The sequence below is a fragment of the Sorex fumeus genome, unplaced genomic scaffold (assembly GCF_029834395.1).
Source record: "Sorex fumeus unplaced genomic scaffold, SorFum_2.1 ptg000029l, whole genome shotgun sequence".
In the NCBI taxonomy this organism is placed as follows: Eukaryota; Metazoa; Chordata; class Mammalia; order Eulipotyphla; family Soricidae; genus Sorex; species Sorex fumeus.
Genome location: NW_026606086.1, coordinates 16,981,528 through 17,003,073, shown reverse-complemented (window position 1 = coordinate 17,003,073; position 21,546 = coordinate 16,981,528). Strand labels below are relative to the sequence as shown.

Here is a 21,546-nt window from a genome sequence, read left to right as displayed (position 1 = left end):
TATTATGTTTAATTTTGCTGGGACGTGGATGTAAGTGAGACGGATGGGCCTGAGTGTGGCTGGCCAACGCCTCTTAATTAAACAGATAAATAAACTTCCTTTGCACGCCAGTTTGTACTTTTGCTGCAGTCTCTGCTGAGGCTGGGGACGGGCACAGAGGCAGTGGGAGAGCAGGGCCTGCTGGGCAAGTGCTGGCCACGTCCAGCGCTGGGGCTGCCCAGCATCCCGTCCTCCCGGCCTGACCACAGAGGAGCGGCTGTGGCTGGCGGGAGAGGCCTCTGCTGGGCGCCTCCAGTGTGACTGGGCCCCAGCTGGGCATCTCACAACTCAGTCGTGGCGGAGTGGAAACAGCACCCCCTTCCCGCTAGAGGTCCACTGGAGGTGCCCACCTTACAGGAGGGCCAAGAGCTTCCCTTCCACTCCTTTTCTCCATGGTTCCTGAGCATCCCCGAATTCAGAGCTCCTTGTGCTGCACTCTAGGCTGCAGGAGTGCCCTGGGCTGGGGGGCTCAGTCGGGGGTGGTTGCTTCCCCTCAGCCACTGTGGAGATGCTGTGGACAACCCCCTCATGGTCGCCAGTGCTCAGGCCGGGTTCTACCTCGCTATGCAGTCGAGCGGGAGTACGCAGCCCCCCGGAAGGGGCTTTCTCTGTGCTCAGAGCGTGGCCTAGTGCCAGCGGAGGCTGGGTGAGAGAGAAGAGGAGAGGGCAGAAAGTAAGCCCCCATTTTTCTAAAACAGCCCGTGGGGTGTATGGTCTCCTGCCGGAACATGTCAGAGCACAGCCTTCTGGGAGGTCCCCAAAAGTGGGAGTTGGGGGACTGCCAAAGGCTGCCCTGAACCAAACCCTTGCCCCCCGCCCGTCCTTCATTCAGCCCCTCCTCTCATGTTGGGCTCTCCCAGGGAGACCCCTCGCTCCCTTCTTGAGCTACAGGTTGAAACAAGATGCATCTGCACAGTTCCGGGTCCCTGAGGGTGCGGGGGCAGGGCTGGCCCCGGGGAGAGTCTCCCCCAGCCTTCGAAGTCTCTCTCGTCGGGTATTTATAGTGGTGCCCAGGAGCACAGAAATAATTACAGTTCCGTCCCGGCTTCCCTCGCACGGAGCTCCTCAGACTCAGGGCGAATGGGATCGTTTTATCCTGGGCTCATTTTAAGTTCTGAATATCAGCTCTGATTGACAGCTCGCGGGCGCCCCTGAAGTGGGGGGAGCAGAGCTCAGGTGCCCTGGCTGCCAAATCTGGCCCCTGGGGCTCAGGGCCCTGATGTAGCTACAGGCGGGACACTGTAGTGCACCAGGCTTCTGTCCTTCCACGGACAGGGACGCTGCAGATGCCCTGGGCAGCACCAAGTGGTTGGTATATCCAGCCGGCCCCAGGCTGGGCAGGGGGGAGGCGCGAAGGGAAGGGACTGGACCCCGGAGGCCTGGACGCCCAGCATACGGCCAGTGCTGACGACCACCCTGGGCCCCAGGCCCCCACGCAGAGCGCCCACTCAGCCAGGCAGTGACAGCCCTTGGCACCGCGGGGTTCCCCCGTGGCTGGCGGGCCTGGCTTCCTCGCCAGACGGTGCTCACCCTGGGGCTGGGGAGCTCATTTCCACAGCAGCAGGATGGGGGGCGGCGTCCAGCACGGAGGAGGAGGCAGGGAGAAGCGGGAGTCCTGGCCCTTTCATGGGTGCTCAGGTCACTGAGCCAGACCACGCCCCACTGGGGTCTTCCAGTGCCCTGGGCTACCTGCTTGCCCACCCTCTAGCAGGATGGAGCCTGGACCGAGGCCAAGGCTGCATGGCTACCCCCATTCCGGAGCCATGGGCAGGGGCCACACCCCATCAGCAAGTGTCTGTCCTCACTGGACCACCCTGAGTGTCATCAGCTGTCAGGCAGTCTTTGGGGAAACCCTTGACCTCGGCCAGCTCCGACTGAGGTCCCAGCCCAGGTGGTCCAAGGCAGCTCCTGGGGAGGTGAAGCCACCCCACACCAGTCCTTTGTCCCCCAGTCGGTCCCTCCTGCCCGTTTGGTGTGCCCCTTCCCTTCCAGGAAAGGATGAGTGGGCCTTGAGGTGCTCCCGAAAGGGTGTCCCTCTGGCCACACCAGCCTCTGGGGACAGGGATGTCACCCCTAAGGCTGATGGCAAGTGAACCCTTATTGGGGAGAGGGGGCTCTTCTGGGCTGGGGAAATCCAGAGTCTCTCAGGAGGCCCCTTCGGAAAGGCAGCAAAGTGGGGGGACCTGGGCACTTCCCATGCACTGTCTGGGCCAGACAGCACACCCGGGGCGCCCGTCCCTGCAGCTTGGCCGGGCCTGTGTGTGAGAATGTAAGTCCATGCTTCTGTTGTGTAACTGTGTGTGTGAGGCGCGTAGCTGCAGACATCGGCAGCTGGACACACAGCCCTGAGGGTGGGGTGTGTGGTGTGTGTGTAGGGGGGTGTGCACAGCTCTCCGTGCGACTGTGTGTGATTGTGTGAGTGCGTGTCACTCTGCGTGTGGATGTGTGGGTGACATCTCTCTGTGCGACTGTGTGACTCTTGAGTGCAGGTCTTGCCGTGACCGCGAGCGTGTGTTGTGGTGCTGATCACGGCACTCGGCGCACAGTCCTGCACCCGCAGTGTGGGGCTGTCGGGCCCGCCGCGCTGGCTGGCGTCCAGGGGGTGGCCGGCCCACTCCGGCCTGGGCTGTGGGTGCAGCAGGCGCGTGCCAGACTACGAGCTGCGAGCTGCGAGTGCTGGTGTGTGTGAGGGTTCCCGGCAGGCCGGGCCGGCGGGGCGGGGGCCGGGCTGCAGCGGCGAGGTCGGAAGTCTGCGCGCTGTCCCATTACATCACTGCCACCCGCCACCCGCGGCCTCCGGGGAGCAGCGGCGCGTCCCCCGCGACCCCGCGCCGCGCGCCCTCCGCTTGGCCGGCGCCCGGGGAGGGGGCGCGCACGGCACCGAGGCGAGCCGCCGGCGGGCGAGGGGTTAAGCGCGGGCTCGGAGGAGCGGGGGTTCCTGCCCGTCCGCGGGGACGCCCCTCCCGCCGCTGCCGCGCGCGCCCCACGCGCACACGCGCGCGCGGGCTGTGCGGGCTGCCCGGCGCCCCGTGCCCGCCGCGGCCTCTGCCCGCGCCCTGCCCGCTCCCCCGAGGCCCGGGCGCGCGGGGGAGGGGAGCCCCGGGACGCGGCGGGCGCGGAGGCGCGCGCGGCCCCGCCGCCCCATGCTGTGCTCCATGGCCAACTCGGGCTGCGTCCTGCTGCCCAACTCCGGCATGCTCCCGCACTCCGTGCCCTGCGCGCCCGCCATCCTCTTCCTCCAACAGGTAAGCGCCTCGGGGCCGGGGGCCGCGCCGGGCGGTCGCCGCAACTTTTCCGAGGGTGCGGGAGGGGGCCGCGGCCAGAGTCCCCTGGGGGAGCCCACGGGGAGGGCCGGGCGCGCCCCGACAGTTGGGGCAACTTCTCCCGGGCGGGGGCAGAAACGGGTGGGGGCTGGGGCCCCTGCTGCAGCGGAGACCTGAGGCCAGAGGGGGCTGGGACGGACGCCCGCCCTCCGGCCCTCCGCGGGGCTGCAGGGCGCAGGGCCGACTAGCTAGGGGGCGGGAAGCCCAGCGGCCGGAGCCCCCATCCCTGGGACGCCCTGCTGGGGTGGCGCGCAGAGCCTTGGCCGTCCTGCCTGCCGCCTGGCAGGATGTGACAGGCGGTGGTCCAGCGATCCCACCCAATGCGGAGCCGGAGCCGGTGCGGTCCCAGGCCTGTGCAGCTGGACGAGGGGGCCTCCCTCTCCCTCTCCCCCCAACGCCCACCCCTTGACCCCTTGGGCTGAGCTTCCCAGCGTCAGCCCCTCGGAGCCCCCATGTCACCCACCCTGGCATCCCACTTTGCAGCTCCGGGGAGCGCCTTCATCACCATCCGGGCGGGCTGCAGACAGAGCTGCTGCTTGGAGCCAGGCATAAAGCGGGACCATCGGGGCCCCACCCCTGGCCCCACCGTCCTGCACAGATCCAACCGTCTCTGTGTGTGCGCGAGTGTGTATGTGTATGTGTGTGCATGAGCATGCTCGTGTGTCTGTGTGTGTCTGTGCATGTGCCTGCGCACATGTGAATGCCTCGCCTTGCTCCTGGCAGTGCTGATAGGCTCCAGGCAGGGGTCTACTTTTGGGAGGTGCTGTCTTGTTCCTCCACCCTGTGGGTTCTCCAGAGACCGAGGGGGGGGGCTGTGGGCAGGACCACAGAAGCCAGGCCCCGGCTCAGCCATGCAGGGGGTCCTTCCACACCCCCGGCAGCGGTAGGGACAGGAACGGAAGCCAGCGTTGGTGGGGAGAGGGTCACGGGGCTGGCTGGCGACCCGCAGCCTCCATGGGACCACCTGTGACCTCTGGGCTGTCCTGGGCTTCACTGGGTGGTAGCAGGAGCCGCCAACGGAGCCACAGGCAGGTGGGGACCAGGCCCCTGGTAGTCACTGAGTCCCAGCAGTCAGGTTCCAGGACCTTCCAGTGCGCCCATGTTTCTGAAGGTGCAGAGCTGCTTGGGGACCAGGGGAGCCAAGGGTCTGTGTTCCTGATGCTGGCAGAAGGGGACAGAGGCTAGTGCCCTGTGGGCAAAGCCCAGCTCCAGGGGCTGGGGCCCAGGTCACAGCAGCCGGCCCAAGGCTGGTGCTGTGGGCAGCTTGGGAGCCAGGCCCTTCCTCTCAAGAGGTGTCCAGGGGAGCCCCTGTGGGCTGAGTCCAGCTGTCACGGCTCCGGGAGCAGCTGCCCGCAGACGCTCCTGCTGGGACTGACGCCCTCACAGCCTGGGGGCTCCGCCGTTCCCTTGGGCAGGGCGGACGCACCCCCAAGTGCGGCCTTGCCTCTGCAGAGAGACCAGACCAGGACCTGGATGGGCCACTGCAAACAGCGCCCAGAGCCTCCCCACCCCCGGCCCACCCTGGAAGCATCTGGCTTCCCGTCTGCAGGGCCACCATGTGCCTCTGCAGGCTGGGAAAGTTCTAGAATGCAGCATTTCCAGACTCCCTGTGGGGGCGGGTTTCTGCAGCTTGTGCCGCTCTGGGGTCAGCCCTCACCGGTCCATGATGACCATCCCAGGCAATCAGGACCAGCTTGACCCTCACACTTGTGGACTGGGACGTGGTGGGGCCAAGCTCCCCACGGGCTCCTGCGTGTTTAGCGAGTCTGTTCCCTGCGAGAGGGGACACTCCCACGGCCAGAGGAGCAGTGAGCCGCAGTGCTGGGGCGGGAAGCAGGCGTCTGGCGGGGGCCAGCAGGGCACGGCCTTCACCTGTGCTGTCGTCATGCACCGGGCTTGGCGTCCTAGGCCCCGCAGCCCAGAGGCCCCCGGCTGCGGGAGCTTCCGGGCCCCAAGTGGCAGACGCAGGCCAGGCAGCGGTGGGCCACTGCTGCCTGGCCTGCATCTACCGCTTGGGGCTCTTGTTGGGGAACTACTGAATGGTGGGCAGGAGGTCTGGGGGTCCCACAGGCGATTCCGAGGGCCCAGGACAAGGTGCTGCTGAGGGTACAGTCCTGGGGGTATCTGGCCCCCACGGTGTTGGGATCCCGGGGCTGCACCAGCGGGCACCAAGGGGACCATGTTGGGCCGGAGTTGAACCCGGTCGGCCGCACACTCGACCTGGCCCTGACCACTGACCTCTCCACAGGCCCCGGGTCCCCTACCCTCAGCTCATCCTCCTTGGTGTCTGTCCCCCAGGGCCCCAAGGAGGGGCCACCCCAGGCTCTGGCTCTATCAAGAAGCCCAGAGCCAGTGTCACCCACCTTGGAGCCACCCGGGGGATCCGGGAGGGGGACCGGAGAGGCCACTGGCCCTTGGTGTCCTCAGCCAGTGAGAGGGCAGCCGGGACAGTCACCCCTCGAGCACCAAGGGTGACCAGCAGGGCCCCAGAGGAAGCTGCAAGGAATAGGGTCAGCCCCAGGCCCAGGGTGGGATGTTTGCTGGGTCTGCAGTGGCTGGAGCAGACCCTCCCCAGGCCTGCCCTGAGGGCTTTGCAGGGCTGCCTCAGGGCTGTCTCAGGGGCCATTTTGGGCCATCTCAGGCAGTCTGGGGGCGTGTGGAGGGGGTCTGTTTCTCAGGGAAGTCTCGGGCTGCCTCGGGGGCTGCCTCAGGGCTGATGTGGCGGCTCAGGGCCCTGAGACTCTTCGTGGCTGGGGAATCTCAGATGTCACTGGAAGTTTCCACCATGGGTGTGGTCTCGAAGTGCCTCTGGCAGCAGTGCTCCCACAGGGTGGTCGGAGGGGGGTGGGCTCCTGGCTCAGGGCGAGGCTCCCTTGGGGGCTGCTCTGGGGATAGTCCTGCTGTGCCACATCCGGGCGCTTTTCCCGCAGGGGGTTGCAGCAAGGAAGCGCCCAGTGTCCCGAAAAGATGCCCGCGGGCGGAGCCCCTGGGATGGGGTCAGGAGTCCCGGGGCAGTGCAGCATGCCCGGTGCCGTGGCCACACACGGGAGGCCTGCAGATGTGTTGGGGGGCCGGGCCCTTCCCTGGGGGTGCCCCTGGACCCAACAGCCTCAGCCGGTGTGTAGCCGAGGCAGGTGACATCACTGAGTCCACCCCCCATCCGTGGCCTGTAAGCGAGTCCTAGGGGATCCCTGGGGTCTGGGGGCCCAGCCTGAGCGTCCACACCCGGACACCACCCCACAGGAAGCTGAACTGTGTCATTTGGTGGTGGGGAGTGACCATTGTATTGTGACTCTGGCCGGAGCTGCATACCAGCCTGGTTTTTGGCCTTTGGTTTGGCTTTCGCTTGGGGCCGCACCTGGCGGTGCTCAGAACTGACTCCCGGCTCTGTGCTCAGGGAGGAGTCCTGCCGGGCTGGGGCTCAGACCTGGCTCAGCTGTGTGCAAGCCCTCCCCCCCGGACCGGCTCTCTGGCCCATGAGCACATGTCTGACTGCTGAGGAGACGGGCCGGGGAGGTGGGGTAGGTGCTGACGGAGACACGGAGATGCAGGGGGCTGACGTCCGCAGATGGAGCTCACAGCCTGTCCGATCCCTCTCACCGGGCGCCCAGGCCTGCGGTACAGCCACTGTCCGCCCATCCCCAGGCCGGGCCCGCAGGGACGCAGGGTTCTCGGGAGAGTGGATGGTCTGGATGGAAACGGGAGGGCGGGACAGGTGGGTGTTGGAGAGGGCAGCTGGCACAGACGGGCCATGGTTTGGGGTGGCCTGGCCCTGAGATGCTCGTGGGGCCGGGGACGCTGGGCCCAGTTGCAGTGGGCATCTTCAGAGCCTGAACACTCATGTCTCCGCCTCGGATGCTGAGCGTTGGCACATTCTCGGGGCCCAGGCCGTGGCAGGGAGCAGCTGACCATGTCCCGGTGGGCCTCTGTGAGGGGCTTCCGTTCCCCCCCCAACCTCATCTTCACTCTGACTCCACCCTCAAGTGAGGCTTCAGGCCTGTTCCTGACCTGCCAGCAACTTCCCCTCCCCTGGGCCTGGCCAGGTCTAGGAACTGGTTCTCCCACCCCGGGCTTTGGTTCTGGCACCGGAAACAGCTCAGGGCTCCTTCGAGAACCTGCTCTGCCTCCCCACCGGGTGTCGGCGTCCAGGAGCAGAGCAGAGGCCCAAAGAAGCCCACAGTGTGGCTTCTGGGCACAGCCGGGTGCCCGCAGCCACCAGCCGGGCGCGCAGGTCAGCTGCGGACGCAGCTGTCCTTGGAGGCAGCGGGGCCGAGTCCCAGCCAGTGCCCTCTGTCCACCGTCCCAGGGTCAGCGCATGAAGGTGGCGCCGAGCAGAATATCGGGTTCCTGGGGCGTGTGGGTGGCCGACGGGGCCTTGGGCCACCTCCAAGCCAGTGCCGGCAGCCCCAGGCACCCGGCAGGGTCCAGTAGAGGCGATGGTCCTGTGGGCACGGTGTTCCTTAGCCCATGTTCCCTGGCAAGCATGGGCAGGAGCACAGGCCCTCTGTGTAACGGGGCTATGTAGCCAGGACCTCGGGCTCCCCCTTTCTGCCTCCAAGTCAAGGTTCCTCCTAGAATGACCCACTCTGGGAAGGCCTCAGGCCATCCCCCACACCCCAACTTCCTCCTGGGCTTCCAGCCCCACCAACCCCCACCTCTGGCCCATGGGACCATCCCAGCACTGTCCCCCCGCACGGTGACGAGGCCTCACCGTGGCTGGTGACGCCTCCCGGGCCAGGCGGAGCGGGGACAGGCAGGGCTCGGCTGGGCACTGCCCACCTGCCAACCACCAGGAGTGGCCATGGGCCTGAGCCTCCACCCGCATGGTATTTCCCATGGGGAGTCGTAGGGTCCTCAAGCTGCCGCGTGGTGACCCTGGGCTCTGCTGGAGCTGCCTAGCAGAGAGGGGAGCCCCGAGGTCCACTCATGGGTGCCTCCCCCCAGGAGGTGGACGCCAAGAAGGCAGAGGATATGGGGCTGCGGCCGTGAGGGGCTCATGGGTCAGATGCTTCTTCCCTCCCCACAGAGAGCTGGGGATCCGGCTTGGCCCCACGCACCCGGCCGCACCCCCCAGGGGTCTGAGCCACGGGCACTGCGCTGTGGCACAGGGCGGGTACCACAGGCGGCCCAGGCCAGCGGGAGCCCCAGAGCACCCACCTGGGTGGGGGTGGCGGTTCCCTGGTGCCAGGTCCCAGCCCTGACCCATGTCTGCAGCGCTGGGCCCACGCCCGAGGGAGGGCGGGAATGTGGCCTGTGTGTGCAGTGTGTGTGGCTGTTCGGGTGTGTGTGGCTGCTGGTATGCGTGTGTATGTGGTGGGAATATGGGATGTGTGGGTGTGGGACTATGGGGGGATATGAGTGTTGGGGGAGTGGGTGTGTGGGTGGGTGGCTGTGAGTGTGTATGGGTGTGTGGGTGGGTGGGTGTATGTGGGTGTGTGGGGTGAGTGGGTGTGAATGTGGTGGTGTGGGTGTGTGGGGGATGTATGTGTGAGTGTGTGTGGGGTGTGTGTGGGGTGTATGTGGGTATGTGAGGGGTGTGAGTGTGTGGGTGTGTGTGTTTGGGGGTGTGTGTGTTTGGGGGTGTGTGTGAATGTGGGGGTGCGTGAGTGTGGGTGTGGGGGTATGTGTGAGTATGTGTGGTTGTGGGGGTGCAGCCACTGCAGGGTGAGGAGTTTGGGGCATGTCGAGATGCGTATGGGGGTCTGACTCCTTGCCCGGCTCAGCTGCGCAGTGGCTGGGCCACCAGGACAGGTCGGTACCGAACACGTCTGCCCGTGTTACAGGCAGCTGTGAGGCAGGGTCGGACAGGGAGAAGGAGGAGCAGGAGAAGGGGAGGGGGGACACTGCACAGGTGAAGGTCACCCGGGAGCCCGGGCGCAGGACAGAGGGGTGTCCACCCTGGCAGAGGTCGCAGGCTGGGGGCCAAGGTTAGCGGGAAAGCTCACCACCGCCCAGTGTTGGTGCTAGCTGCTGTGAGGGGATGAGCTCCCTGTCGCTGGAGGAGACCAAGAGCTGCGTGGGCAGGCAGGCAGGCGGTGTGGGCAGGACTGCTCTGCTGGCCTCCTGATATGGTGCCAACCTTCAGACCAGCTCTCGGCACCAGCCAGAAACAGGTTCTGAGGCTGTTGGTCCAGTTCCCCGCAGAATCCACCTGGGTCACCCGGGGCATCACGCGGCTTCTGAGCATGGTGTACTCGGGAAGGAAAGGAGTGGGTGGCTGGAGGTTGGCACCTGTGTCCAGGGCCGGAGCCCACCTGGCTCCTCGTGCCTGTCGCCAGGTAGAGCTGGGGACCCCCGCCCCGGCAGCCAAACACTCGGCTCTGGGTTCAAGCGCCCGTCGCTTTGCCTTAAGTGATGGTGAGACCCACGCGCAACGCACATTCTCGAGGTGGTTGTTCGCAAAAATAAAAGGTCGTGATTTCAATCTCCCCCCTCCCTCTTAAAAAAAAAAAAACAACGGGGAAGAAAATAGAAGCTTAGAGAAGCGGAAAACAAACCCGGAGAGCAAGAGTCCCGCTGGCGTCTGGCCACGGCAGAAAGACCGTCCTCAGCAGAAACGCCTCCTAGAGAGACAGGGCTGCCGTGGGGGTGGGGGCCTGGGTCCCACTGGCCGGGGCACGCATGAGGATCCGCTGGGCTTGAGGGTGGGGCCCAGGCCCCCGTCCGTGAGCCTGAGCTCGTGTGAGTGACTCCCCTGCCCCCTGGCCAGGGTGAGGGCATAGGCCGGGGGGGGGGGGGCTTTCAGGGCGGTGACCGCCTGGCACCCACCTGAGTGAGACGGGTTTCTGGGACCCCCTTTCGTGGCCCAGAAACCCGTGGCCAGCCTGTCCCTCCTGGGGTTCAGCATCTGGGCTGTGGGTGGCCGGTTCCAACGGGGGATGCGCGAGGTTGGCCCAGAGGCACCTGGCTGGCGTCCCTGAGGCTAGGAGGGCGGCAGGGAGCAGGCAGCAGTCTGAGGGGTCGGAACCTTCCAGGGAAGGTGTGGATCGGGCCAGGGCTACAGGGAGGGGCCCGGCAGGGCTGGGAGAGGGGACGGGCGGGGACGTGCAGGTGGGGCCTGAGCCCTCTAGTCATGGCTGTTGCTAGGGGGCCCCACCTGGCCCCCTGCTCTGCCTCTCACACCCGTGGGGTCGGCTCTGCCTGGCCACTGACGCTGGCCAGACTCTCCAGCGTCCTGAGCTGCGCGTGGACCCGTTTCCCTGCCCCGCCCTGCGCCGACGAAGCAGCAGTGACAGGATTGGGCTGGGGTCTCCCCACCGACGCCCCGCAGGCTCCAGGGCAGCTGTGTCCTGAGCAGCCAACAGGACCACTCGTGCCGCCCACCTCCCTCCTGCCTCTGTCCTGCCTTGCCCACTTTCCCCCCTTCTTGCCGCATCCCCTGTAAGCCAGCCAGAGCTGGACCTAGTGACCGGGAGGCCCAGGAGCCAGTGGCTGCTCTGGCACCTGGCAGGCCAGTGGAGGAGGGCCAGGCTCTGTCCCTGTCCAGAGGGGGTCGCCCAGGCCTCTCGGAGGGCAGAGGCGCCTGGAGGGGTGGGGAGAGGGGTCCAGCCAGAGACGCCTTTGTGAGTCGCGGGCGTGCGGGATTTAGCTTCATCTGGGAGGACATGGCGGCGCACAGGGCCGGGTGGGCCCAGGGGTCCCCGCGCTTGGGCCCTGCATGGGAAGTCGCGCTCAGGGAGACAGGCCCTGGGCTGCTGGCACCGTCGGGGCATGCGTGTGCTCACATGTTCTCCACGTGTCCGCGCATACGGTGTGCTCTTGTGGGTGTCTGCGTGTGGCATGTTCTGTCCGTGGGTGCTGCATGTTCTCATGTATGTGTGCGGGTCCGAGCGGGCACTCGTGAGGACCAACCCTCCGGCCCTGCGCGCCCAGTGAACCGAACGTGTCCCCCTCCCCTGCTGCTCAGAGATTGACTTAATTCTCTTTATCTCACCCAGAACTGCTCCCCTCAGCCCTGCGGGAGCCGCTTGGCTGAGTCTGTGACGCCATGAGGCCCCTCACGGCTGCCCCGCACCCCCGTCCCTCCCTCCAGCCCTGGTGTGCCTGCCGGGAGCAGAGGGGTCCCAGGACAGGCCCCAGGATGCGGAGGGATGCCCGTCACCCAGTTCTGTGGAGCCGGGGGTCCAGTCCCTGCTCTCTGCCACAGTGTGGGCACCTCCACACTTCATGCCACCACTGGCCTGGGCCTCAGTTTCCCTCTCCCGCAGTCCAGGCCCTTGGGCCTCCTGCAGGCGGGCACCAGACCTCCGAGCTGGGACTCCCCTGCCCTGCACACCCTGACTCAGCCTCCCCCTGGGAGCCAGTGTGCACCCTGGGGACCCCTGCAGACAGCACAGCACAGCCTGCAAAGCCGAGTTCCTACAGCCCCCCTGTCCTTGGGGCCATGGTGACACACTTGTCCCCCCCTCCGGCAGGGGGTCCCTCCTGTGCCCCTTCGGGCTTCCCTGCTCCGCGGGTCTGAAATGAGGAAGGGAGAGGCTGAGGAACCGGCCCACAGTGCCTTTGAGAGCTGCATTGTGTCGGGGTGCTTAATTAGACCTAATTAGACTAATTAACTTTCAAATGAGAAACTGGGGTTTCCGTCCCTCGCCTCTGCCGCTCCTGTTCGTTCCGCGTTCCTCGTTTGGAAAATGAAACGAGGATCAATATTTGAATGGTTCCCTGCAGCGGGGGGGGGGCCCCCACAGGACTGGCAGAAGGTTCTGGAACTGCAGTGGGGGGGGCTCCACCAGGGGTCAGAGGCCACGGAGCCGGCAGGGTCCCGGCCAGGGCTGGGCCCAAAGAGGCCTCTGGGCTGAGGCTCGGCCGATCTGAGGCCGGAAGAGCTAGGGTGGGCGCTGCACCCAGTACCCCTCTCCTGCGTTTGCACCCATCCCCGACACCCCACGGACGGGTTCCCACGGGGGCCCCCTGCTCTGTAGTGTTGGTCTGAACCCAGCGGGCAGCGGTGGAGACTCCCTTGCACACCCCCCCCCCCCCACTGCTGGTACCTGTCACCGCCAGGGGACGGGCTCTGACCTGGGGGCCCTCCCCGGATTTCCCCTCTAGATTGTGGGGGATCGAGGGCTCCTGGGGTGACCCCCAAAACCAGCTGGGCTGCATGTGGGCTGGCGTGGGTTCCTGCAGAGTCCCAGTGCCTGGCCGACGGCGGGGACCGAGGGCAAAGGGCCCTGGGGGTCTGGCCCCTCCCTCACCTCTCACCTCCCCGGACTCCGAGCCAGTGTATCGCCCCGAGCCTCCCACTTCCCCCCTTTTCCCTCTGCCTCAGCTTCCCGGGCCCCAAGGAGGCCCTGGGGACAGTGAGCACAGCAGAAGCAGCTTCTGCGGATGTTCTAGATGGTTCTCCGGCCGGGGCCCAGAACAGCCCTCCCGTCTGGGGGCTTAGCATGGGACTCCGTGGGCCGGGCTGGGTGCCTTTGGCCTGGACACTGTCGGGCTGGGTGACTGCAGCCTGCGCCAGGGGGAGGCCAGTCGGGGGTGCGGCCTCGGGACCCCTGACAGCAGCCCTGCACCCCGTACCTCGGGGCCTGGAAAGGAGCTGGGCCGCCCCCACACTGCCCCTTGTCCGCTGGCCAGTGACCTGGGCTCACCTTTTCTGAGTACAGCCCTGGAGAACGGATTCCCCGGGGTAGGGTCTGGCCCGGTCCGAAAGAGGGGGCACAGGGGTCCCTGCTCCCTCAGCCAGCCCACACAGCATTCATCCTTGAAGCCTGTTTCTGGGCTTGGGGCCCCCAGCTGGGTCTGCACCCGTCTGGGCCCGGTGGAAGGGAGTTTCTGTTCTCGCCTCTGACAGGGCTTGGAGGTGGGGCAGGGCCCCCACTGTGCCTGCGATGGTGCCCTGGCTGGTGCCCGCTCGGGGAGGCCAAGCCAGAGAGTGAGTCTGGGATTTTCCATGCGTTTGCCTGCCCCTTCGCCCGCCCTCCAGTCCCCCACAGGCCCGGCCCCGCGCCCAGGCCGACTCCACACCCCCACGACACCCCCGGGCTCTGTTAGCACAACTTGGTTCAAATGTCTGATCAGTCCTGAGGAGATCGGGGGTCAATTTCCACCGCTCCTTCTTCTCCATTTAACTAATTTAACTGCGCGATTGTTACAAATTTCATTTTATTATAGCCCTGCTTCTCAGTCCAATTGAATTACTAAAATCTCATTTTCTCAGAAGTGCTGAATATGTAATTAGAGGAAAAATTATACTCCCGCCTGCCTGTGAGGCCGCGCCCGCCCGTAGGTGGGGGACATGTGCGGTCTCCCCGCGTCCTGTGTGTGGGGGCGGGCTGGGGGTCCCCATGCCCGAGGCCAGACCACACAGCTCATCTGTGTGCTGGGAATTCATGTGTTCAGGCAAGGGGGAAGCGCATTAAGTCACTGGTTAGGAATTAAGCGATATCTGTGGGCCGTCGTAATTAAGGGGAAATTCAATCCCGTCCTAAGGCCCCCCGGGGCGGCACTGCCAGGTGGGCGAGGCTGGTGCCGCAGCTAATGGCCCGGGCGAGCGGGTGAGCACTGCCCCCCTCCCTCCGACCGTCACCGAGTGAAGGGTGGGACTCGAGGGTGGCACCTGCTCTGACCTCGGGCTGGGTGTCTGGGATGCCCACCTGGGGCTTTCCTCCCTGAGCCCGGCTTGGCCGGGGGTTCGGATCAGAGCGGCCCAAGGCCCATCATCCGGTCAAGGGCCCCTGGTCCCAGAACCCATGCCCAGATGTTGGCTCTCAGCAGCCTGGCGGGAGGGGGGGGGCGGGGGGCTGGCCAGGCTGCTCCAGCATCATCCCATACCCCCACTTTGTTTCTGGGACCCCCCCAGGGTCTCCCAGATGGGGCCTCGCGGGGCGTGGAGAATACGGGGTCTAGGCACAACCCTCAGAAAGCAGAGAGGACCCCAGGATCCCCACCTGGTCTCTGTCTGACAGGGAGGGGGGGCCAGCCTGGAGGAAGGGCAGGGCAGTTACCAGGGGTACAGTGTGGGGTACTGTCACTGGGGGACAGTGTGGGGGCAGTTTCCCAGGGCACAGTGAGGGGCAGCTACAGTGAGTAAAAGTAAAGTAAAGTAAAGGCCCTCCCGTTGATCATCGATTTGCTCGAGCGGGCCCAGTAACGTCTCCATTGGAGACTTTGTTGTTACTGTGTCTGGCATATCGAATACTCTCGGTAGCTTGCCGGGCTCTCCGAGAGGGGCGGAGGAATCGAACTCGGGTCGGCCATGTTGGCCGCGTGTAAGGCGAACGTCCTACCCGCTGTGCTATCGCTCCAGTATGGATGCATTTATTGGGACACGTTTAGAGGTTATACTCACTTTGTCTTGATGCCAATGGCAGGGGCCAGGGCTGGACATCAGAGGGCCGCTCCACGGGGTCTTAGCTACATGGCCGCAGCCCTGAGGGGCAGCTGGGACTCCCTCCATTCTCCGCTCCCTCTCCCTGTGCAGGGACAGCAGAGAGCGGGCTGTGCCCTGGTCCTTGGTGGTGGTGCTGGGCACTGCTGGACGGCAGGGAGTACTCCTGGGCGCCTGGCAAGGGCCTACTGTACAGCAGGGCTGCCTGGGCACCGGCCCCTGGTATTTATCGGTGGTGCTGGGCAGGTGAGGTGCCAGCCTGGGCAGCTCCAGGCACCTATTCAGAACCTCCCAGGCCCGGTCTGGGCCGCGCTGGTCACACTCCTGGGCGCTGGGCACCAAGAGGCATCATCTGCCGGGGCCCCGCCAGCCGGCACACAGCCTGGGAGGGTCCCCGTCCTCCTGGGCATCACGCGGCATTGCCCCATGACGTCCTGGTCCCCAACACCGTGTGGGTCTGGCTAGGGAGAGCGCAACAGGCATGCCTGAGGGGCAGTGCAGAAACAGTGCGGGGAGGGCATGCTGACCCTCTGGACACGGCGCTCCTTCCTGGGACTGGGAGAAACCCCTCCCCCCACGCGGCCCCCTCTAGCTGTCCCCAGCCCCAACCTGCACAAGGGCAGGTGGAGGGGGCGCAGAGGGGCTTCTCGTGCTGACCACCTCCCCTCAGTGCCCAGGGCTATCCCAGGCATCTAAGCTGACCTGGGCAAGTGCAGGGAGGAGGCAAGGCCCAGAGCCAGTCCCGCCGAGACAGGCTGCTGGCAGATGGGTGGGCTGTGGGACAAGCCCCCGATCCCTGGCCACTGGCCAGGAGTGACCCTGAGCCTCAGCCCCCCAAGGGGGGGTCGGGAACATGGGGAATGACATGCCGGGAGGCCGGGTGAGGTTCCCCATAGCAGGAGACGCCATGAAGACCCTCACACCGGCTCCAGGCTGGCTGCAGACCGCCAAGTCCCCTTCCGTTCTAGGACATGGATGGGGACTAGGATGGGCCAGGAGGGCCCCGGGCATCAAGCCAGCCAGCAGAACGCTTTTACAGCCTCGCTCTGTGGGGGGGTCTGTGACCACCCTAGAGACGAGCCCGGGGTCCACTTGCCTGGAGCCTAAACCAGCCCTGCCTGGCCTGACGCTCCCAACTCCCCTGGAGGGACAGGGAGGGACGCCGGCGGGGACCCAGGCGTGGTCTCTGTGGCAGTGTGGCACTGAGGTGACGTTGGCCACGGCCAGGGCCAGCACAGGCTCTGGGCAGTGAGGGAGTGGACATGCAGCCTCCGAGCCGTGGCAGATATACCAGGCGGGCAGAGCACAGGCCGAGGGCAGTCCCCGGGCGGGGGCGGACCCAGAGTGGGTCAGCGCGAGGCTGAGTGAGGACCAGGCCACCTGCCGGTGCCTCCCAGCTCAGGTCCCCGACGTCCTTCAGCCTGTTCCGTGCTGGCCGTGGCGGCCAGACAGGGCGGCTCTGCGGTAAGCCGGGATGAAATCCACCCCTCCCGGCCCGCAGCCAAGGGCACCGAGGGCCCTGGAAGGGCCACTGCGGGGTCGCGGACCAGCACACTGGTCTGGCAGGCTCAGGGGTCACGTGTGGGACAGTGGCCAGGGATGTGGCCAGAGACCTGGGTGCCTGCGTCAAGGCATGCTCAGAGTCGGGCGGAACGGGCAGAGGTGCCCCAGGCCCTGGACGACAGGCAGACCAGAGCCCGTCCCTGCCTATGGCCTCTGCTGTTCCATGAGGGGCCGTGGAGAGGTCAAACGGGTCGGGACTCTCCCCACAGGCCACCAGGAGCCAGTGGGCCCTGCCCCTCACAGCACAGCCACCAGCACAGGCTGGGCTGTGTGCCCCTCCCCCACAACCCCCTCCCCTCATCCCCTCTCCCCTCGTGCCCCTCCCCCGTGGTCCTCTTCCTCAAGGGTCTCCCTCCCCCGCGTCCCCCTCCTCAGAGCTGGCAGCCTGGTGGACTGGTCAGAGTGACCCATCCATCCTTCAGGGAAGCCTCGGGGTGCAGCACCCTCAGCCTCTGTCTCCCCAGGGCTTCACCCGGTGTCCATCCACTAGGCAAGCAGCACCTCGGACCCCCAGACCCGGCTGGTTTCCCCAACAGCTGCCCGAGCCCTGGTTGCCCAGGCCCTCCCGGCCAGCCCCACGTGGGCCCAGGGCTTGCACTGCCCACTCAAGGCAGAGGAGAGGGGCAGCGAGGGCCAGACGCTCGCTCAGCGCATGGCAGCGGCGACATGAAACATTCATGCAGTAAACGGGCCGCGGCTTCATGCATATTTCAGGGCCTGTGGGATGACAGTGTGCAGCCGGGCGGGGGGCGAGTTCTTGGGGGACGGGGGGCACCCCCCTAGCTCAGCAGGGCCCCCACCAGCCCCTCCCGCCTGCCTGGCCGGTGCTCAGGTTTCAGAGTCCGTCTGTCTGTCCCGGGCAGGTTTAGCACCAGCATCTCCAGCAGGTGTGTGTGTGAGTGCATGTGTATATGTATGCAAGTGTGTGTACGTGTGTGAGTACATGTGTGTATGTATCAAGTGTGAATCTGTATGTGTGTGAGCACATGTGTATATATGCAAGTGTATGTACATGTGAGTGTATGTGTACATCTGTGAGTGTGTGTGCACGGGTGTGTGTGCACGCATGTGGTGTTGGTTTGCTGAGGTTGTGTTGGAGTGGGGGCACCGTGTGTCCGGGCCCTGCTTCCCCCCCTTTGACTGCCTCAGCCTGTGGCACGCTCCCAGCCCAGGCTTAGTGGGTGCACCCCGCAACCCCACGTTGGCCTTCTCGAAGGAGGGTTTCTGGGGGCACAGGGTTCAGGTGATTCTAGAAGGTTCTGTGCCTCCTGGACCGCACCCTCGGGGGTCTCTGTGGGAAACAGGTGATTCTCCATTTTTGGCCACTAAGCCCAGGGCCCTCAGCGCCCCCAGGATTGGCACATTGCATCCCTCTGGGCAGACGGCCCCTGACCTGGCAGTGAGCAGGGCTGGGTGTGAGGCCACAGGCCTGTGATGAGCTGAGGGGCCCTGTGGACACACCCAGGGGCCAGCAGAGCCCAGGGAGCCCCAGTGTTGAGCCACTCCAGCCCCTCTGGGTGTCCAGTTTCCTGCTGCCCCTATGGCCAGCGGCCAGTGCTGCATCTGAGAGCCACGGCCGTGCATGAAGCAGAGACAGGCACCAGGAACGGTCTCCCAGGGTGTTCAGCCGGGCATGAGACAGACTCCGGGCACCCCGACTCTCTAAGAACAGTTGCGGAGGCAGCAGCCCTGCAGCCAGTGAGCCCTGGGGGACCCAGCTCCTTCCCCAGAGCCTCCCCGGTCTAACCGCTATACCAGGAGACCCTTCCCTGCCCTGGCCCTGCCCACCCCGCGCCACAGTTCCTGTCTTGCCCCCTTGGAGCCCATCTCTAACCATTGGAAGAGCCGACCCCAGCCTCCCTTCCAGGGCGCGTCTCCTGAGCCCTGTCCTTCCACCCCTGGCCCTGGGTCCCAGCAGAGCCATTGGCACCCCTGCTCGGGCCTCAGTCTCGTGACCCACTGGGGGCCAGCTGCTTCCTGCCCCCAGTGCTCCCCTCCGCAGTGCTCCCTTCCCCAGTCCTTCCCACCCCCAACGCTCCCTGCCCCCAGTGCTCCCCGCCCCCATAGACCAAATTGAGTCCCCAGCAGAGGCCGGCAGTGTCGCAGCTGTTCCCAAAACAGCTCTCCTGGAGCTGGGGTCCCTCTGCTCCCAGGCCACAGCTAGGCTGGGGTCCGGCTCAGTGCCTGACTGGCAGGTCCCACGCGCGTGGCTGCCCGGGGCTTCATCCCTTTTCGTCCTCCCCCTCCACCCCCCTCCCCCGCCTGAAGCTCTTCCTGGTCAGCCCCCACCCAGACAGCCCAGCGCCCCCAGCTGGGCCCTGCAGGTGCCCCCCCCATCTCGCTCCTCCCCCTGTGGCTGACCTGGAAATCATCCCCCAAGTCCGCCCCACAGCTGCTGGCATCCCTCCCGGGGGTCCAGGAGTTGCTGTCTCAGGCCACCCCCGGCCTTCTGTGGAGTGGACTCTGCCGCTGGGCCAGGGTGCAGGGTCCGCCCGGCCAAGGGCTCCAGCTCCGAGGCATGTCCGGCTCCGCTGACACAGGGCATCCCCGCCCCCAGCCCCCGACACAGCTCCCAGGGCCCCTCCTGTGGGCCTGAGCCATGGAGAAAGCTGCTGAGTGACGCTCAGGGTGCAGGGTGGGCCTGAACCCCACCTCCCTTTGCTCATGTCCATCTCTGCATCCGACCAGAGAGGGGCCAGGGAGCCGAAGCTTCTAGAAACATCCCACCCTGCCTCCTCGGGGGTGAGGCCACAGGACACAGCTGAGGGTGAGGGGCGCAGGGGGGCCTGGGTGCAGCCGAGGTGAGGGCGGTGCCGGTGGACAGGGGTGCGCAGGGCAGGAGAGCAAGTGGTCACGGGAGGGGACAAGGGTCCAGGCCAGGACATCTTCTCCCTGTGTCTTAGGGAGACATCAGGGCCAGCCCAGAAGTGCAGAGTGGACAGACACTGGCCCTCACACACACGGTCACTCCTAAGTCCTGTCTACCTGGGCCCACGCACACGAGTCCTCCTCCCCGCCTCCCTGTCCCCAGGCCGCACACGCCCACTCCCATCGCCCCCTCACACACACACACACACACACACACTCTCCCACACACACATATACGCACAAATACACAGACACACAGAGATACGCAGACACAAACACACTCCCACACATACACACACAGATACACAGACACATAGACACACACACTCCCACACATATACACACAGATACACAGACACACACACTCCCACACATATACATATATAGAGATACACGGATACACAGATACACAGACACAGACACACAAACACACTCCTGCACATACATATACACACACATACACAAACACACTCCCACACATACACATACATATACACACACAGATACACAGACACACACAGATACACAGACACACACAGATACACAGACACACACAGATACACAGACACACACAGATACACAGACACACAGACACATACACTCCCACACATATACATGAATATACAGATACACGGATCCACAGACACACAGGTATACAGACACAGGCACACACTCCCCCACACACACATATACACACACAGATACACAGACACACAGATACACAGACACACACTCCCACACACACATGTATATACACTCACAGATACACAAACAGACATGCAAAGACACACAAACATACCCACTCCCACATATATACACACAGATACACAGACATGCAGAGACACACAGATATACACAGACACACATAACCACAGACACACACACACTCGCGCACCCTCTGCTGAGCTGAGCCAAGCAGGGCCGCGACTGTTTGGCGTGGGCGCTGCGGCATTTTGGGTAATGAAATATTCACAGGTCAGTGATTCCTTGAGAAATGATGGGATCCGTCAGCTCCTTCTCAGGGAGTCATTTTCTCCTCGCGGCCGGTTCCCTGAGATGAGCATCAGCGAGAGCCTGGGTGGAAGGCGCTTGTCAGGGCCCAGGGCAGCTGCTGCCCCCCGCAGTCCCTGCTGGGACTGACCAGGGAGCACCTCAGAGCTGCCCTGGTGGCCCAGCCCTGCCCAGGCTTGTGACAGATGCCATAAGGCTCGGGGGACTCTCTGGCTGCCCCCCAGACCCGGGCAGACCCCTGTCGCCTGCACCCCGTCCCTCACCTGGCCCGGGAGCACTTGCTGGAGTCACTTCTTCCCCCTGAGGAGCCTGGGGCCGCCCTCCCCCTCCACTCCCCACTTGCTCATTGTTTCTTCGAAACCTGGGACTGCCCCGTTCAGTCCCCAGTGTCCTGCTGCCCTGGCAGCACCAGGGAACCCAGATATGGGACCCCCAGTGTGGGACCCCAAGGTCCCGAGGTGCAGCGGGCAGCGCCCGGGGTCACTGCTGAGACTGACCCAGAGGGACCGGCAGCGGGGGGGTCCAGGCGGGTCGCTGCTGACTGGCTGTGTCCCTTTCAGCTACAGGGCCTGGCCACAGACCCGCCACCCGGACCAGCTACACGAGCGCTCCAGCCCTGCGGGGACTCAGCAAGGAGTGGGGTCTTGCAGGGGCAGAACTGGTGCTGGGGCTCCCCCCGGATAGGACCCCCAGCCTGGGACTTGGGGGGACAGGCCTGAGCTCTGGGCACTGTTGCCGGGGCTCCAAGGCGCCAGCAGGAAATGGGGCCCGGCTGGTAGCGGGCGTCTTGCTGCGATGCGTGGAGGATGGGCGCCCGGGTCCTGGCTTGGGGGTCACGGCTGGGTGCCCAGGGCAGAGGGGCAGCCCCAGGACCCCCAGCCTGTCCCCCTGGGGGCCCGGCCTGCACCTCCTCCAGGGCTGACCCCACACTTGCTCTCGCCAGGACGGAGCTGAGGCTGGGGGTGAGGGGGCAGCGACCCCCTGGCACCCCACACTCTTCATTCATGGTGGTGAGCTGCTTCCTGCTGAGTCTGCACCCGCCAAAGGGCAGGACCTCACCCTGGGGTCCTCAGGGAGCAGGTCCCGCCCTCTGGCCCCTCCCTGCGCCCCACCCAGCCCAGCCCCTGTGGGACTTGGCCCTGTCCCTCAGGGGACACTTCCTGTGGCTCCTTCCCCTGTGGGCAGCATGGGAAGGGGCCGGCCAGAGGAGCTGGGGCCCTCTTTGCTGCAGAGCCTGTCAGGACTTTGCCAGAATGTGGCGGAAGCAGGGACAGTGGCCTGGCCGGGTGGGCCGGGCTGTTCCACAGGGACCCCAGACAAGGTCGCGGCCTTGCCAGCCTCCCAGGCCCGGGCAGCTCAGCACCTCTCGCCGTCCTTTCTGCGCAGTATCAGGAACGGTTGGTGCCAGCCCGG

General features: G+C 65.5%; 2 protein-coding genes across 5 annotated transcripts in view; one reads left to right on the top strand and one right to left on the bottom strand.

Moving 5' to 3' along the window:
• Window positions 1–21,546, bottom strand: part of PGS1 (phosphatidylglycerophosphate synthase 1) — a 305,261-nt gene that overhangs the window by 33,450 nt on the left and 250,265 nt on the right. The window lies entirely within an intron of this gene.
• Window positions 1–21,546, top strand: part of RBFOX3 (RNA binding fox-1 homolog 3) — a 54,328-nt gene that overhangs the window by 14,009 nt on the left and 18,773 nt on the right. For 2 of the 4 annotated variants that reach the window (XM_056115784.1, XM_056115781.1), the window contains exon 1: window positions 3,154–3,284. The exons of 1 other annotated variant lie outside the window; for it this stretch is intronic. In XM_056115784.1, the coding sequence (XP_055971759.1) occupies window positions 3,183–3,284 (102 nt within the window). In that variant the 5' untranslated portion in view covers window positions 3,154–3,182. Of the gene's footprint in view, window positions 1–3,153; window positions 3,285–21,546 lie in introns of those variants that run through there. One more of the 4 variants, XM_056115782.1, reaches the window with a different exon arrangement.